The sequence below is a fragment of the Ovis canadensis genome, chromosome 3 (assembly GCF_042477335.2).
Source record: "Ovis canadensis isolate MfBH-ARS-UI-01 breed Bighorn chromosome 3, ARS-UI_OviCan_v2, whole genome shotgun sequence".
Taxonomy (NCBI): domain Eukaryota; kingdom Metazoa; phylum Chordata; class Mammalia; order Artiodactyla; family Bovidae; genus Ovis; species Ovis canadensis.
The window spans coordinates 216,362,412-216,381,146 of record NC_091247.1 but is presented as its reverse complement, the minus strand read 5'-3'; the positions used below and the strand labels follow the sequence as shown (position 1 = coordinate 216,381,146).

General features: G+C 48.5%; 1 protein-coding gene across 1 annotated transcript in view; it reads right to left on the bottom strand.

Moving 5' to 3' along the window:
• The window catches only part of ANO2 (anoctamin 2), a 357,135-nt gene that overhangs the window by 17,237 nt on the left and 321,163 nt on the right, over nt 1-18,735 (bottom strand). The window contains exons 21-22 of the mRNA XM_069582006.1: nt 2,160-2,312; nt 1,722-1,774 (exon numbers count right to left, since the gene is read on the bottom strand). Of these exons, the coding sequence (XP_069438107.1) occupies nt 1,722-1,774; nt 2,160-2,312 (206 nt within the window). The remainder of the gene's footprint in view (nt 1-1,721; nt 1,775-2,159; nt 2,313-18,735) is intronic.

Genomic DNA, 18,735 nt, shown 5'->3' with positions numbered 1-18,735 from the left:
GGATGAAACGCACACACCCGATCTCGCCCCGGGTGTATCCAAGTCCTCTATAAATGTCTGTGGAGCAAGCCAAACGACAAACGAATGATTGCCTGTTTAAATGCAGGAGGACTTTCTGCAAAGAAAATCTTAAATCTTTTTGGCAGGTGTTTATACTGTCCCCAGCACCAACAATGAAAGCTCTTTCAAAAAATGCAGTTTAGGCATTGTTTTCTAAATGTATCTGTGAGTGTGCGGGGCCATAGCCATATGTGACAGTGAGAAACGTACTTCTAATAATCACAGCTGCAATTAACAGAGCATGGACCAGACATACCTTCATCATCTCTTTTAATTTCTAGAATGATATGATTTGGTGAGATTCTCATCCGCCCCCACTTTTTAACAAATAAGAAGTAAGGGCAGGGAAGTAAAGCCTCTATCATTCTGTTGCCTAGCTGAAAAGTGCTTGGTACTCAAGGGCTTTTTCCCAGAAGCATGCGTGCTCAGTCGTGTCCGACTCTTTGTGACCCCATGGACTGTAGCCCACCAGGCTCCTCTGTCCATGGAATTCTCCAGGCAAGAATACTGGAGTGGGTTGCCATTTCCTTCTCCAGGGGATCTTCCCAACCCAGGAGCTGAAGCTGCATCTCTTGCATCTCCTGCCTTGGCAGGCAGATTCTTCACCACTGAGCCACCTGGGAAGCCACTAGCACTAGCAACTACTTCTTTTCTAGAAGCCTCAACTCCAAAGCAGCTATTGATCTATTTTCCAAACGGCACCTGATTTCTCAGCCTTGAGACCTGCACTTCCTACATCAAGCGTCCCATGTGTGACGGGCTGATCCTCTCTGCCTCTCTGCATACCTCATGTCACTTTATGTGTTCTTAGTGGGGAGCCCGGGCAGAGTCAGTGCTTCTCTCCCCAGGGAACAGGGGCCGTGACTTTCTTGCTGTGCACTGAGCTGACTGATCTGGTCTCAGGAGATGGAAGCGGAGACCCTGCCTGGCCACCGTCTGCAAGGAATGCAGACGCCAAAAGAGCTGTTTGTTGGCTTGGGTCCAGCAGGATTTCCTCTGAAACCTGGACACGTCTGGCAAGGCAGTTAAGGAGGTCAGAGCAGGCAGGACCCCTCTTCTTCCATGTCCTATCTTAAGCAAGCAGCACTGGAGTCCACAGGGATAATTAAGACTCCACACTGACAACTCGGAGGAATGGTAATTAGGAACTGCAGCCTGGGCGATGCTCCAGGTATTGTTCAGCTCCGGAGTAGAGAAAGAAAGGGAAGAGATGGATAGATATGGGGAATTCTTTCCTCGTGACTCTTGGCTCTGAAGAAAGATCTGATCTGGATTCTTAAGGCCAAGGTACGCATTCTGGTGGGTAATTACCTTTCTTTCTCTTAGCGAAATGAACAACAAAGCTGCAGAGCTCTGGCGACAGCCTGATGCGTAAGAAGGCGTGTACTCGCTATTAACTAGAGGGGCTAAATGGCAACCCACTTAAGTATTCTTGCCTGGGAAATCCCATGGACAGAGGAACCTGGCGGGCTACAGTCCATGGGGTCACAAAGAGCCAGATGCGACTTAGCGACTAAACAATAAGAACAACGACTGTATTAATTAGAGCTCCAAATGGAAGAAGCTGGGAGGTAACAGAACTGGTTTCCTGCCCTGAAGACCTCCGCTCCCCTGGAAGGCCCTTCCCACAGAGAAACGGTGTCAGGAACGCAAGCACTTACGTTGATGATAACAGAGAATTTGCCGATGCCAGAGAGGATATCAAACCAGATCCCTGTTAAGACAGAAAGAGAAGGGCGTCTGGCTCCCTCCCGCCCCCAGCCCAGTGATGACAAGGCTGCAGCCAGAGTGACGCTTTGCAGGCAAGTTACCAGCGGAGCTCTGCCGGGGCCCCCAGAGATGGGCTTGTCTGGAAAGGCTTAGGGGCAGCCCTGTCTGCAAACCCAGGGGCCAGTGTGTGTGCGTGTGTGTGTGAATCATCTGACCTCCCAGCACCTGAGAAGAAGAGGATGAGGGGGCTCAGAGGGGCTGATGAAGCAAGAGATGCCCCAGTACTCTGGATGCCTGACACAGTGGGAGGGAGGCGGCCTGGGAGATAGGGGGAGGGTCAGAAGGAGGGGATGGGGAGGAGCGGAATGGCCTCTGGGCAGCAGACATACCGATATCCTTGGTCCTCACAGCATCGGGCCGTCTCAGCTCTGTAACGAACTTCTTCGCATCCAGGCGCACTTCAATGACGTTGTTGAGGAGGGCGAACACAGGTGCCAGAGGAAAGGAGGCCACGAAGAGGGTTACAAAGCCAAACTGGATGACTATGAGAGAGCACAGCATGAGAGGCAGCGGGGGTTAGGTGGATTTTGCCCGGCAGCCCTGGCCTCTGTCTCTTCTGACCCAGATCCTTGTCCTCCTTGGGCTCAGACTCCCTTTCTGGTGTGCCCCACAGCGGGGGTGTCTCTCTCAGCACCTGCAGGCCTAGGGGTCAGTGCTATCACTTGGGTGCAAGGCTCTGTTTAGGTGAGAAGACATGAGAAAAGGAAAAATCTTGACACCTTCCTTTCCATCACCTTGTATCTCCAGTCACTAATTTTGCTCATTGAACTCAGAGGTTAACAAACTTCTTCAGCAAAGGTCTTGATAGTCAATTTTTTTTTTTAATGGAACTTTGGTTGATTTACAATATTGTGTCAGGTATATAGCAAAGGCATTCAGATACACATATATGGTGGTTTAGTAGCTCAGTCGTGTCCGACTCTTGGAACCCCGTGGACTGTAGCCCGCCAGGCTCCTCTGTCCATGGGATTCTCCAGGCAAGAATATTGGAGCGGATTGTCATTTCCTTCTCCAGAGGATCTTCCTGACCCAGGAATCAAACCCGGGTCTCGTGCATTGCAGGCAGATTCTTTACCACTATAGATTATTACAAGATGTTTAATAGAGTTCCCTGTGCTCTACAGGAAGATCCTGTTAGTTATCTATTTTATATATAGCAGTTTGTACCTGCTAATCCCAAACTCCTAATTTACCCCTCCCCTGACACTCTCCCCTTTGATAAGTTTCTATGTCTGAGAGTCTGTTTCTGTTTTGTAAACAAGTTCATTTGTATCATTTATTTAAGTGTTTTTTGATGTGGACCATTTAAAAAAATCTGTACTGAATTTGTTACAATATTGCTTCTGTTTATGTTTTGGTTTTTTGGCTGCAAGGCATGTGGAATTTTAGCTTCCCCATCAGGGATCAAACCTCCCCCAGGACCTGCATTGGAAGGTGAAGTTTTAACCACACTGGACTACCAGGGGAGTCCCTGTATTACTTTTTAGATGTGACGTATGAGATATATAATATTTGCTTTCTCCGGCTGATTCACTTCACTTCGTATGATCATCTCGAGGTCCATCTATGGCGCTGCCAGTGGCAATACTGCATGCTTTTTTAGAGCTGAGCAGATAGTAACTATTTGTGTATGGTCTGGTCATATAACTTAACTCTGCCTTTGCAGAGTGAAACAGCTGGAGCCAAACATGGACCGACAGGCTTGGTTATGTTCCAATATAACTTTATTTACAAAAGTGGTAAATAAAGTGGGCTGGATTCATTTGCTGACCCTTGATGTAACTTGAAAACAATGTCCTACTGTAGCACAGGAAACTATATTCAATTTACCATCATAAGCTATGATGGGAAAATATGAAAAGCAATCTATATTTTTATTTATATATATAACTGAATCACTGTGCTGTACAGCAGAAATCAATACAAAATTATATATCAACTACACTTCAAGAAAGTAAACTTTTAAAAAATCTCCCAAAGTTGGCCACTTCTTGCCCTATCTGTAGTCACTGCCTTATTTAGAAAGTAGATTCATTCATCACATGTGTACTGAGAGCTCATTAAATGTCAGGCATGGTGCCAAGTATTTAAGGAGGCAAAGATCTGGACTGCCTTCAAGGAGCTGGGTGTGAAGCAGAAGACAGAAATGTACGAAGATGTGCAAGGAAATTCGATGTGCACCAAGAGAGAAAGAAAAACGTACTAGACACAGCAGAGGCCGGAAGAAGAGAGCTCAAGCCTGCTCAGGGTAGGGACAATGGGGAGTCTCCATATGGACATGGAAGCTTAGATTTGATGGATATGCTGTCCCTGCAGGCAGAATGCATTAAAGACAGCATCCCCCCTCCTCTCCCCTCCAAAATCAGTGCGGGCAGAGGAGTGGAGGCAGCCTGCGCCAGTCAGATGGCTGTAAGGAGTCCAGGCCCCCACTGCTTCTCCCTGGACAATTGCAACCACCTCCTCCTACCGGCTTTCCTTGTCACGGGAGACCCCAGTTCGATTCCCGGGTTAGGAAGATCCCTTGGAGAAGGGAATAGGCTACCCACTCCAGTATTCCTGGGCTTCCCTGGTGGCTCAGACGGTAAAGGATCTGCCTGCAATGTAAGAGACCTGGATCCGATCCCTGAGTTGGGAAGATCCCCTGGAGGAGGGCGTGGCAACCCACTACAGTATTCTTGCCTTGAGAATCCCCATGGACAGAGGAGCCTGGCAGGCTGCAGGCCACCAAGTCTCAAAGAGCTGGGCACGACTGAACAACCAAGCACACACACAGTACATCCATCCAGCCCCAAGTCTCCAGGAATCCAAGACCATCACCTAACCTACTCACAAGCCTTTCTGTTGGCTCCTCTCTGTTACTGGATAGAATCCAGATTCCCTATCTCGGGACATAGGTACTGGATTATCTTACCTCTCTAGCCAGCCTCCCAGCACCTCCCACAGCCGTGATGCTTCTGCCAGAATTCCAGGACCCCGAGCTCCTCACCTCCAGATTTCTCCCTGAACCCCTTAGCATCTCCCTTCACTGGCACACAAGCACTCATTCTCCAGCTAGCAAAAGTCTATGCATCCCCAAGAACAGTCAAATGCTATCTCCTTGGAGAAGTCCGCCCCCTTACCCCCAACAAAGTGGTTGCTTCGTTATGGCTGCCACTGTGCACTGCTGTGATTGATCTACTTGTGATTCGTCTCCTGAAGGCAGGGCTCCATCCCTTGCAGTGGTTCAGTATAGATTTGCTGATGCAAAGTTAGACCTGAGTCTCAAGAAAGTAAGTCTGATAAGACTTCCCTAGGGCTTCCCTGGTGGCTCAGTGGTATAGAATCTGCTGCCAGTGCAGAAGACGTGGGTTCAGTCCCTGGTCTGGGAAGATCCCACAAGCCGTGGAGCAACTGAGCTCATGCACAACAACTTCTGAGCCTGTGTTCCAGAGCTGAGAGCAGCAAATACTGAGCCCATGTGCTGCAACTACTGAAGCCTGCGTGCCCAGAGCTCCCCAACAAGGGAAGCCCCGATGAGAAGCCCATATAGTGCAACTAAAGAGTAGCCCTTGCTCACTGCAATAGAGAAAAACCCCACAGCAATGAAGATCCAGCACAGACAAAAATACCCAAATTATTAAAAAACACCTCCCTATTTAAAAAATATTTTATTTATTAATTTATTCAGCTGCACCAGGTCTTCATCACAACATGCAGGATCTTTAATTGAGGCATACAAGCTCTTAGCTTCAGCTTCTGGAATCTAGTTCTCTGACTAGGAGTTGGACCTGGGCACCCTGCATTGGGAATGTGGAGTCTAGTCTTAGCCATTGGACCACCAAGAGTTCCCTAATTATTAAGGCAAGTTATTAAGCAATTACAAATTGAGAATAGTAAAAATACCCACCCAGTAGGTTGACAAATGGGTAAATAATATTGCATATGTAAAGTGCTCACAACAACGTCTGTCACTGATACCTGTCCCGTGTATTGTTAATTCTTACTGGAGTACAGATGGCTGCAATGTATCCTGCATATGTGTACCTTAAACAGACACATATTTAAGGGATAAACACTGAATGAGAGTCAGAGGCCTCACTTCCAGCCCTGGATGTGTTTTTCACTAGCCCCGGGTCCTTAGGCAGTTCTCTCTGTCTCACTGGGCTTCTGCATCTTCATGTTCAAATTGAAGAAACCACTTTCAATCCCCTTCAGGTCTGATTTGCTGTGGCGCTGTAATTCCCATTCTCTCGGAGAACCTTCAAGATTCTAGGATATCCACGTAAAGGAAGAAAAGCCAGGGGCTTCAACGGTAAAGAATCCTCCTGCCAGTGCAGGATATGGGTTCGATCCCTGACCCAGGAAGATCTCACATGCCTCAGAGCAACTAAGCCCACGTGCCACAATTACTGAGCCTGTGCTCTAGAGCCCAGGAGCCGCAGCTTCTGAGCCTGCATACCCCAGAGCCTGCGTCTGCAACTAGAAGCCGCCGCAGTGAGAAGCCTGAGCACCTCAGTGAAGATTTAGCCCTCATTCACTGCAGCTAGAGAAAAGCCCGCGTAGCGATGAAGACCTGGCACAGCCAAAAATTAATTAATTTTTTAAAAAAGGAGAAAAACCAGGATCCAAAGTTAAATTAACAAAATGAAATAAAACTAAAGCAGAAGTTTCGAGACAGAGAGAATGCACGGAACTTCACCGGCACACCTGTTTTGGTCTGGCAGTTTGCTTGGGCCACGGTCAAGAGCTGTGGCTATCCCTGAATTGGGGTGCTATCCTAGCCGTGGTCCATGATGCCCAGGGGATTCCCTGCGGGCTCTGGGAGACCAGCAGCCACCAGCTGGTGACAAGACATACAGAAGGCGCAGATTTGCCTAGGTCAGGTCCCTGAGATGAACAACTGCCTGGCTAGCGAGCTGGCTGAAAGCGAAAGTGAAAGTAAAGTAGCTCAGTTGTGTCTGACTCTTTGTGACCCACGGATTGCAGCCTGGCAGGCTCCTCCATCCATGGGATTTTCTAGGCAAGAGTACTGGAGTGAGTTGCCATTTCCTTCTCCAGGCGAAGAAATCTTTCAAAGCAAGCTTTGGGAGCCAGCTCCAAATGCAGGGTCTATCACATTCCTTAATTCAGGCTTTGCTGAGGAATTCACTTTAGAGTCAGGGGCGGGGTGAGGGCAAGTAGAGAGTGGAGCGGGGTGGAATTAACAAGGAAAGCAAAACAGATGTCAGACTAGTTTTCCAAAGCTTGTAAAATGCATGTTTGTATTTAAGTATATAGATGACTCTGTCCTTATTCCTGGGGCTCTAAGTTGGTTTCCTTGGTTCTAATGAGCTCAGGGATATAGAGGTGATGTTTGCATGAGTGACTTCCTCCAACAGAACTGTTTAAACTCTACAAAGCCCCCTGGAGGACTTAGTGTGGGGGCTGATGGGGGAGAGACAGGGTGGGTTACATCTGAGAGACTATAAACTGATACAGCCTGTCCTCTCCACACTCATGCAAATGGCACTCAGAAATCCAATGTCCCTCCTTCCAGGATCTTAGGAAAAGTTAGGGCTCTCCACTTCCTCGGCTTCCTCCCTCATGAATTCCCAAGGCAGACTTGAGCCCTCTCCTCTGAGGGGGCTGCCCTGGTCTTTGCATCTTCCCTTCACCAACTCTCCATCACCAGGTGTCTCAGTCCTAGGTCTTGGGTCTACGCGGTGCTAATAGTGCCCAGAAATGATCCCAACCCCACGCTGGGTCTCTCCTCTTGCCTTTTCCAGGCATGTCTGTGTGTTTCACACCAGAAACCTTAAGAGGGTGAACTCAGCAAAGGCCAGTGACACCACCACCCTGTCCCTCCTCTGATGCTTCTCCAGGGTGTCCTGGGGCCAAGAGAAACCACCCTCTGAAGATGTTCAATGGCCACAGGTGTTACTGGCTTGGACCGGGTACACAGTCCATTTCCAGGAATCCATTTAGAAAGGCAGGAACAAAGAGGAAGCTTTGTTTCATCTTGGGGAGAGGAAAAAAAATGTATAAAACCATAACCCTCTGGCATACAGATGTCAATTCCAAGACTTGCTTTTTGTTGTCAGAGGTCTACACGCTGTATCAGATGGGCAGCCTTCTGGGGTCACTTCAGAGGACGCAGTGATACCAGCCTTCACCAGCACCAAGACTGGCTTCTAAAAATAGCCAGCCTCCACAAGGCTAGGAGCAGGGCCGGAAATCCTAAGCACTCTGCATAATAGAAGCCAGGCTGGCTCCACCAATAACAGATTAGACCTGGGCCAAGCCAATTAGGGAGGAATTCATAAGTTGATTTTCAACAAAATCTTTGCAAAGCCTGCTGGCAAGTGCTCCAGAGACGCCTAGCTGAAAGCACAGAGACTGGACAGCCTCGCAAGCACAAACCCCATTGGTTTTCTCTTCTCAATCCCCAGCAACCATTCTCCTTTGAAAATATGCAGCTACAGCCCTGTGCTGCCTGATGCAGTTAAAATCTTGGCCTTGATTACCTGGGCTTAGGTTAAAATAACAAGGAGGAGTGGATTACACTCGACATTGTCCAGGAAGGACATTTCAGGATGATCGGCTTAAGGAAGAAATAGTGTATCAAGTGGGATAGAGTGGACCAGCCAGGACTGGTGGAAAAACTCTTGATGGAACACGAGTTATTTCTCATTTACTCAAAATTCTTCAGTGAACATATCTACCCTTCCATCACACATGCACACACATCCTCACACACGATACCGCCCAGATCTTTGGTATGGCATTCAAGACCTTTGAGATATGACCCTGAGTTAGTTTTGCAGACACACGTGCTCCCCACCCACACTCTGAGCTGACACTGAGCCACGGCACTTGGAGACCGAATCTGCCAGCTTTCCAAGCCTCTCAAAACCATCCGGACTTCCCTACAGTCACCACATTCCCCATATTCCTGAGCCTTGGTGCATGCCATGGCCATCTATCATTTTCCTCCTCTTCTGTCTGTTGGATGGATGACCGTTTCTATTTCAGGTTCCACTGAACCTCCTCTGTGAAGGGTCTCCCCCACTGCACTCCGCATCCCTCCCCCTGGCAGAACTGGGAGCCCGGGCACCTCTCCTCCCCACTCCCATCATGCCCTGCACACGTCCCTCTCCCTGTTTGTCTGACTTGCGCCCTGAGCCACAAGCTCCTTTGAGATCGTGGACGTTTTTGACTCTTCCGAGGCCCTGCCATTTTGTGTGGCGTCCTTCCTGTAGTACATGTTGAGTGGCTATCTTGTTTCGTGAATATGAACTTAATGTCACCAGCTGTAAATACGAAACAAACGCGAAAAGAGGCAGGCGACTGAAACGTGTGGATGGAAATCATTGTGCTTAGTGCCGGGGAGGGAGAGGGGGCCGTGAGGTTTTAACATGGTTCTGACACATCCTCACGGACAGCCTCAGCCCTGTCACGCACACAGAAGGCTTTGAAGAAAGTCGGTTGTAAAAGCCATCAGTTAGGACAGTCTAATTCTAAAGAAAGTAACTAGCTTTCTAAAACACTTTCTATAATTTAGTAATTGTATAATATAGTCAGTTTAAAGGGATTAAAAGCTGAAAGTTTAAGAATCTTCCCTGTTGAGATTTCACTGGAGGTCCAGTGGTTAAGACTCTGTGCTTCCAACGCAGTGTCTGGTTCCAACCCTGGTGGAGGAACTAAGATCCCACATATGGTGAGGCTGGGGGAAAAAAAAAAATTCTCCCCATCATGAGCCTCTAATAAGCAATGGAAGGGAAGGACTCAGAAATATGTTGGCTTGAGTCTGTCTCCTCACTCAGGAGGTGGTCACTGAAAAGATTCAGCTAGAAACAGCCCATGAATATAAACACTTGGGTAAAAATAAAGCATGGAAAGGTCCTCACTGTTTCTTTCATCAGCCTGCATTTCCAGACAGTGTCCAGGGATCCCCTTCTCCTAAGGACAAGGGAAGACAACTGTGCTCGGCACTCAGGGTCTGGTGTGAAAGAGATTTGTAAGTGTTGATGGACCACACAAACAGGAAGAGTTAGCAGAAGGCACATGAGCGGCTTTCTTGGAATGGACCTCTATCGTTTGGGAAAAGAGTAAAAGTCTTGACAGTAGAAGCATAAGAAGGCTCTCAATGTCCATCATCCATTACTTATTCATTCATTCACTCACTCACCGAACAAGCATCTACTGGGCACAGTCTAGATACTGAGCACCATGCTCACTGCTCAGGAAGCAAAGATGAACAGATTACTGTGTCATGTCTGATTCTTTGCAACCCCATGGACTGCAGCACACCAGGCTACTCTGTCCTAAGAGTTCACAGGATATAGTGGAGAAGTTGGACATGTAAGCAAATCCTGGCTATGTCTTGGAGTCAGACTTTTAAGGGCAGCATTAACAGAGTCACAGTACCAGGGCAGGAGTAACTCACCCTCCCCAGCAGGAATGTGGAGAGACCCACAACCATTGGGTTCGACTTGAAGAACAAGCCAAAGAGACCTCTGAAGGTTTTCTGCATATTTGGTTGATTAGTTAGTGTAACTTGCTCAGTCGTGTCCGATTCTATGCGACCCCTGCCAGGTTCCTCTGTCCATGGGATTTTCCAGGCAAGAATACTGGAGTGGATTGTCATCCCCTTCTCCAGGGGATATTCCAAACTCGGCAGTCAAACCTGGGTATCCTGCACGGCAGGCAGATTCTTTACCATCTGAGCCACCAGGGAAGCCCCTGGTGTGTTTGGTAATTGAGGTCTCTCTTGCCAATCCATTCATCAAATTCACAGACTACTGAGGAAATAAAGACAACAGGTGGAATTCCCTTTCAATCTCCAAAGGATCACCTGGGGTTTATATAAGGCTGTTGCTAAGCAAGTTCAGTTGCTAAGTCATGTCTGATTCTTTTCAACCCCATGGACTGCAGCACGCCAGGCCACCCTGTCCTTCACAATCTCCTGGAGTTTGCTCAAACTCATGTCCATTGAGTCAGCGATGCCATCCAACAATCTCATCCTCTGTTGCCGCCTTCTACTTTTGCCTTCAATCTTTCCCAGCATCAGTCTTTACCAATGAATCAGCTCTTCACATCAGGTGACCAAAGTACTGGAGCTTCAGTTTCAGCAACAGTCCTTCCGATGAATATTCAGGGTTGATTTCCTTTAGTACTGACTGGTTTGATCTCTTTGCAGTCCAAGGGACTCTCAAGTCTTCTTCACCACAATTCAAAAGCATCAATTCTTTGGCACTCAGCCTTCTTTATGGTCCAGCTCTCATTATATATATATTTCCATATATAATGGATTGGACTAAATTCAGAAACCCTGGAAGTTGTAACAGGAAAGACCAGCCTTGAAGTCATGGCTTAAGTATTAAGAATCTATTGCCTACAAATCAACACAGCAGCAGGACAGATCAGCAAGGACACGTGTTTTTTTTAATTTCTTTGTGGTTAAGAGAGACTCAGTTCCCACTGCTCCTCATAACTTGTGAATTGTGAAATAGTAATTCCTCTGGATGAAGATGGAAGCACCAATGCCTCTCTGAGAGTTCTGCTCCTCATGAACTCAGAGTCTGGCTATAACAGTCGATCTCAGGTTGATGGTGGATACAGACCAGTCCATAAGCATCCCTCTTGGCTACCCTGGAAATAGAGCTTAGGGCTGTGGGAGTCTTCAGATGTGAACTCCACTGATGGCCACAGAAAAAGGAAGGAAAATTTGGTTCTCAGCCACAGGGGGCTTAAAGGCCTGAAGACTGGTCTTCTGGAAAAATCTTTCCATTTCCCCTATCTTCTAAGAGAAAAACTCCAGACCCTCAGAGGTCATGGAGCTTCAATCAACAATTCCTAAACACCCACCATATGCAGGCAGCTTGCTCTCCTGTTCATAAAATAATCTCTGGTATTAAGTATTATTATCTCCACTGTACAAGTGAGAAAACAGACCCAAAGAGGTGAAATAATTTTCCCAAGGCCACACACCTAGAAACTGATGAAGCTGGGAAACAAAGATAGCTTCTGATGCCAACGGAGTTCAGGGTCCTTTCGCTGAACAGAAATGTAAATATTCAACCCTAAAGTTACAGCATTCCTCCCCCTGCACCCCCACCTCGGTCACTCTCAAGCATCTTAGGTTTCCTTTGGGGGAGCTTCTCCAATCTGATTTCTAATCTTTTTGTCAGAGAATGAACTTTTATGATCACCAGCATCCCGATCAGTCTATACAGGTGTTTTCCCTTCCCAGGGTGTCTTCACCGCATATGCGCGTCTTCTGTAGGGGGCACGCTGCAGCTGAACTTGACATTTTTCTGTGCCATTGCTCCATCTGCCATGCATTCGTGGCACCTAAAAAAATCTTACATCAGCTTCTTAAAATTGGAGAGCACTGAATTTCCGAGCTCTATCAATTCACTTCTGATTTTCAGAGAACCACTTGGTGAATTTCCAGCCAATGTTTCTTGAGTAAACAAATGAAAAGCTTGGCTGACTCGCTCTTGTTTACTTTTTTCATCTCCAAACTGGGAAGTGAAGGCCAGTCACCCATGTGTCCTTCCTCCACTCCCCCATCCATTTATTCATCATCTATCTTCCCATCTACCCATCCAGGCAGGGGTGATGCAGTCAGTGAGGTGGAAAAGCAATGAAAATAGTAAAGCTTGAGAGAAATTCCCAAGCAACAAATCCCTGAGGATTTTTATTTGCTTTATCCCTTTGTCCTTACATCTTCTTAGAGGGTGAGGGCAAAGTCAATGAAAAGAACACAAATGTAAGTGTATGGAGTTTTGGAGAAAAGGAAATAAGGACCAGACAAAGGAGGGAGACACAAATACACAACCTCTAAGGACCCACAACTGGGCTGCGAGTGCACTCTTAGCTTGGCTGACAGCAAGAAGAGAAATGGGAGCACAAGCGAGTTCTCAGTATCTTAACCTAAAATACTGCCTCCATTCACTCCCCCCTCCCTCATTCACTTCTCAAGCATAACTGGGCATCTCCTCTACGCCAGGAGCCTTCCAGGCATGGTATCCAAATACAGCCTTGCCTTTTCTCTTAAGCCTTTGTGGGGAGAGGGGCTCCGAGCGCAGGCAATGACGAGCAACGTATGCTTCAAAAGTCAAGGAGAGACATGACCTGTGACTCACCCTCCTTCCCAGAAATACCGCAATGAGACCCTGGATGCTGCCTGAACTGTGTTCAAACGGCATTTGGAGAAGATGGCAGGTACCTGATTTTCCAGTGGGATGACTCAGTTTGTATAAACAGGATGGCTCCAGGAAAGGAATTTCCTGGTTCTCGGAGCCACTGCTTTGCAGTGCACACACTTGGGGTTGTGTAACCAAATATTCAGGCTTCAGCACTGATGTTGGACAGATATTCTGGAAATGCTCATCACTTACAGCTAAGGCAGCCTTGGGACTTGTTTTCTACATCAGCCTCTCTTGAAAACCTGGAAATTACCCAGTGTGGTCCCTACTATCCATGACCAAACAATACGACTGTTGGAAAGAATCTTGGATGCCACCTAAGTCATTGCTCTCTCTGAAGCCTCATTCCCTTCCACACTTTATAAGTGGCCACGTTTTCTTGATCATTTCCACAGCGGACTACTCTGTGATGCTTGGAGCCAGCTCTTTCCATTGTTCTTTATTCTCTGCCACATTTGCAAGTCACTGAGACTCTGGGATATTTGTTATGAAGCATAATCATATCAGGAGTTGACTATTACATGGGATATTTTGCCTGGCCTATCCAGATAATTTTACAAGTCAACCCACTTGTATTGCTGGATAAGACCTGCCCTTAAGGGGATAGGATTCCCCTAATTAAGGACTTTCCTGGTAGCTCCCTGGTAGAAAGAAATGGCAACCCACTCCAGTAATCTCGCCTGGAGAATTCCATAGACAGAAGAGCCTGGCATGGGGTTGCAAAGAGTCAGGCATGACTGAGCAACTATCACTCACTGGTAGCTCAGCAGGTAAAGAATCTGGCTGCTCTGTAGAAGACTCAGATCTGATCCCTGGGTAAGGAAGATCTTCTGTAGGATGAAATGGCAACCTACTCCAGTATTCTTGCCTGGAAAACCCCATGGATGGAAGAGCCTAGTAGGCTACAGACTATGGGGGCACAAAGAGTCAGACATGACTGAAGTAACTTAGCATGCACAATGATAAGAATGTGCTTCCTTGGTGGCTCAGCAGGTAAAGAATCTGCCCGCAGTGCAGGGGATGAAAGAGACCTAAGTTCAATCCCTGGGTCAGGAAGATCCCCTGGAGGAGGAAACGGCAACCAACTCCAGTATTCCTACCTGAAAAATCTCATGGACAGAGGAGTCTGGGAGCCTACAGTCCAAAGGGTGGCAAAGAGTCGGATATGACTGAGCAACTAAGAATGCATGCATGCATCTCTTAATTAAAAGCACCTCAAAATAGGTCATCTTGGCCCCTGAGGGGAGAGGAAGAGGCAGACTGTTCCAGCTAAATCAATATAGCCAGGGTGTCTGGACAGCTTTGAAAAATGGTGATGTCTGGGAACTTCCCTAGTGGTCCAGTGGTTAAGACTCCGCCTTCCAATGCAGGGGGTGCAGCTAAGATCCCACATGCCTCACAGGCCCCAAAATCAGGATATAAACATCAGGAGCTATATTGTAACAAATTCAATAAAGACTTTAAAAAAAGAAAAATGGTGACGTCTGTAGAATCCAGCTGTCACCTTGTCTTCAAGTTCCTCAAGAGAGGATCATCTTTTTCATTCTTTATTCTTCTTCCTTCATCTTCAGACATTTATTGAGTACCTACTGTATGCCAGGTCCTGGTGACTAAGACACAAGTCTCTCCCTCAAGAAGCTCACATCACAATTTAGTGAATAACATGAAGCTAGGCCATTGCCCTTCAGCTGTGTCACTTACAGTCCCAGGGACAGAGGAGCCTGGCTGGCTACAGTCCACAGGGTCGGAAAGAATCAGACGTGACTTAGCGGCAAAACAACAGCAACAATTTGTTTGATAAAACGGTGGTAAGACTTTATCAAGAGGTTCTTTTGGAAAGTGTCCCCAAACTCCTCTTGGAGGATTAAATTCCAGTCTATGTTTTTATGCCAAATTTCCATGCTGTCGAAGTCGAGGGCTGCAAGTGTCCAGAGACTTTCGCTCGCCGCTCTAAAAGCAAAGAAAGGATTTCCTCTCTCGTCAGGGCCCTGAGGAAAACCCCACAACTGGGCTGGGAGGGGTGCGCGGCCAAGGAGCTTCGAAGCCCACGCTGGGATTGGGGACGGGTTGTGGACGCTGATGATTAATGTCACGGCTGCTCCTGGCCCCAGCATTCTAACCTCAGCTCTGAGCCGGGGAGGGGGGATTTACCTTGAAGTCCTTTCTAGTAAGCTCTTCAGGAAAAGGGTTTGATATTGGAGATTCCCTGGAAAGCCCGCAGCTCCCCTCACAGGTTTCTGCAGCCTAATCCCTCACTCTCGGGTTTCTTTGTCTGGAGCCAGCCCATCCCCACCACCAATTCCGAGCCCGCCCCCCCAGACTCCCGGCTTCCCCTTCACCTTGAGGCCCCTCCCCCAGGCCTTCTGGGCCACAGTTCCAGCTCTATTTAGAAAAAAATACAAATATAATACATCTCTCGCGGCAGCCTCCCTAGATGATGACCTGCCTCGCCATTACAACCGGCAGGCCCCGAGTGGGCTCAGCGTGCTTCCTGTCGGCATGGGTGGTCCCAGGGATCACTGGGGGAGGAAGCTGACAGCTGAGAGCGGGGCCAGGGATCACTGCATCAGGCCGCGCCAGAAGCAGTGGGCAGCTTTGGTTTCACGGCTCTCCTTTCTGTTCAAAGCCCAAGTCAAGGGTCTTTCTGGGATTGGGGAGGTCTAGCCCATCAGGAAGGAAAGGGGAAACCCACTCTGTCCCCCACCCCCACTGCACCAGATGCCACAGGTCCTAATGGGACTCTCCTGTGGGATGGTCTGGAGACAGGCTCTAGCCTCAGTTTCACTAATGGGTCTTCAAGGTGACCTGAAGCCACCTGGAGCACTCTCTGGGCCTCTTGGTTTTGAGATGTACTGTCCAACTGGTATGAATGGACCAGGATGTCAGCACTGGAGGGGACCTTGGGATGACTCTGGTCCAGATAAGGGGCCCTGGGGTGACCTGGACCAGGTAAGGGGCCCTGGGGATGATCTAGTCCAGGTAAGGGACCCTGGAGGTGACCTGGCCCAGGTAAGAGACCCCGGTAGGGTTACCTGGTACAGATAAAGGACCATGGAGTGACCTCATGCAGGTAAGTTACCCTGGGGGTGACATGGCTTGGAAGGCTTAACTCTCATCATGACATTCAATGAAAGACTATTCTGCACATCACCCAGCTCCACTGGGGTAGTGAGGTTTTGTGCAGAAACCTCCCTCCTCTCTCACTCAGACCAAATCTAGAAGCATGAGAAGCCGAGGGTGACACTGGTCCTGTTTACCTTATGTTTTAAAAAAACATATTAGTAGTAGCACGCTACTGATGACACATTACACAACTGATTAGGACCACAGGCCAGGGGGTTGCACCTCTGCAAGGGAAAACTCATTATCTGGTCGAATCCCTCTGATGTCGAGGAGCAAACAAGGCCCAGAAAGATGCTGTGACATGTCCAAGGTCACCTTGCTGGATGCAGGCAGCCAGATTTTCCCTCAAAACCTCTGGGAAGGTGGGAAGGAGAGCTGCTGCTCCCTGACCCTACAGTGACCATCTGAAGAGCAAAGGGCTTTGAGACAGAGTGCGGAGAAGGCGGAGGTCGTGGTGTGAGTCCTGTCATAGAGTCGCTGTTAGCCGCTCAGTCATGCCTGATTCTTAGCAACCCCATGGACTGTAGCCCACCAGGCTTCTCCATCCATGGAATTCTCCAGGCAAGAGTACTGGAGCAAGTTGCCATTCCCTTCTCCAGGGGATCTTCCTGACCCAGGGACTAAATCCCTGTCTCCCGCCTTGAAGCCAGATTCTTTACCGCCTAAGCCACCAGGGAAGCCCAAGGCAGAGACCAGTGCCTCCAACAAGGTTCTGACATGTAAACTTGCATCTTCTCTCCCACCAAGCTCTTTCGCAGTGCTGCTACCTGTGAGCAGCGTAGATGGGCTCGCATTACGCCTTCTCCTCTTTCCTGACTTGCTCCCTGGAAAGGAGCCCATGGGGGAGGGGAGAAGGCGGCTATGAAGGGGAGGGGCAGGGGGAACTATAGGAGGAGGAGGCAAAGAAAGAGAAAGAAGGATAACCACTGCTCTTGATAACCCACTTGCTGGATTACCAGCCTGATCATAAATGAGAGTTGATGCCAGCACTACTCGAAATGAGATTGTTACAGCCTGGATCAGAAAAAGCGAGATAAATGATACCCTCAATGTATTCAGCCACCCCTCTGCAGACTTATCCGGTAGGTTCTCAGAGCCCATGCAAGGCCCTGAAATTAGTTGCCAACAGCCACGGCTGTCTTAGGAGGCAGCTTGTCTGAAACTGTGGGAAGGGGAGCTAAAGTAATGTGTTGGGGAGGGGAGGGCAGGTGGGAGGGCAGGGACCTTTCTAGGAGGAGGTGACATGGAACACGTGTTGACTGCCATGGGAGCAAGAAGGCACAGGGCATTCCAGGGCAAGGACAGCACATACAGTCCGGCACAAAAAGTGATGTGTGGGCTGAGGGTGGGGAGATGGCGGTGTTCACTGTGGTCGCACCGAGTGTGGACAAGAATCTAAGGGTAAACACAGTGAAAAGATATCTCCTTGAGGCCTTGCTCAGGATGTGGGAGACCTGGAGGTTTCTGAACAATGGATGATAAGACCAACACGACCTTAGAAAGAATCCAGAGAGTGGCAGGGAGATGCTGGCCTTTGTGAAAGACGGTGCTGAGGGTGTAGCTGGGGAAGCACCGTGTCTGGGTGCAAAGAGGCTGAACTGAATGGAGGGAGCAGCCTCCAGAGATGCTACAAAGACTAGCTCCACCAGAAGGGAGGTGCAGAGACAGAGCAGGTGTGACTGCACAGAGATGCCTGGAGGGTGGGGAGAGAGCCCAGAACAGTCTCAGGACCAAGTCTCCCAGCAGAAGGGCTCAGAAGTGTTTCCCCTGGATGGAGTCTCTTCCTGGCCTCAAGGGCGTGCGTGCTAAGTCGCTTCAGCTGTATCTGACTTTTTACAGCCCCATGCGCTGCAGCCGGTCAGGCTCCTCTGCCCTTAGAATTTTCCAGGCAGGAATACTGGAGCGGGTTGCCATGCCCTCCTCCAGGGGATTTTCCCAACCCAGCAATTAAACCTGTGTCTCCTGTGACTCCTGCATTGGCAGGTGAATTCTTTACCACTAAGTCACCAGGGAAGCCCGTGTGTGTGTGTGTGTGTGTGTGTGTGTGTGTGTGTGTGTGTGTGTGTGTGTGTGTGTACCTGTGTGTATCTCCAATGTGAAAAGGGAGGCCAGTCCAAATACCACAGGATAAAGAGCAGGGAGGCCTCTGTTTCCCTGCTGTGGAAGGAAAGAGAGTCAGAGGGCCATTCATTCCAGAAGTAGTTTATAGAATCCTTCGTGTGTTCCAGGAACTGGGCTGAGGTTGCCACAAGAGAGGACAAGGACTCACTGTCCCTCCCTTAGAGTGCTCCCATTTCCTCCTGTGCCACAGCAGGTACAGGAGGAGAGAGGAACTGAGGATGGGAGAGCTGAGCAATGCCTCTAGGAGATGCATTTGAGCCTGAACAGCTCAGCAAGAACCTGCTGTGGCACAGAGGGGAGCACATGCCGATTTAAACCCACCAGATGAGCACATGTGGATACCCCTGGATGCTGCACCAGGGCATCTGAACTGTATCGGAAAGGGGGCTAGTCACTAATGTTGAAGGATTCTAGGTAGAAAAGATAACACACTCTGGATCATATTTTTTTCATTTTTATTTTATAATTAATTCATTTTTAATTGAAGGAT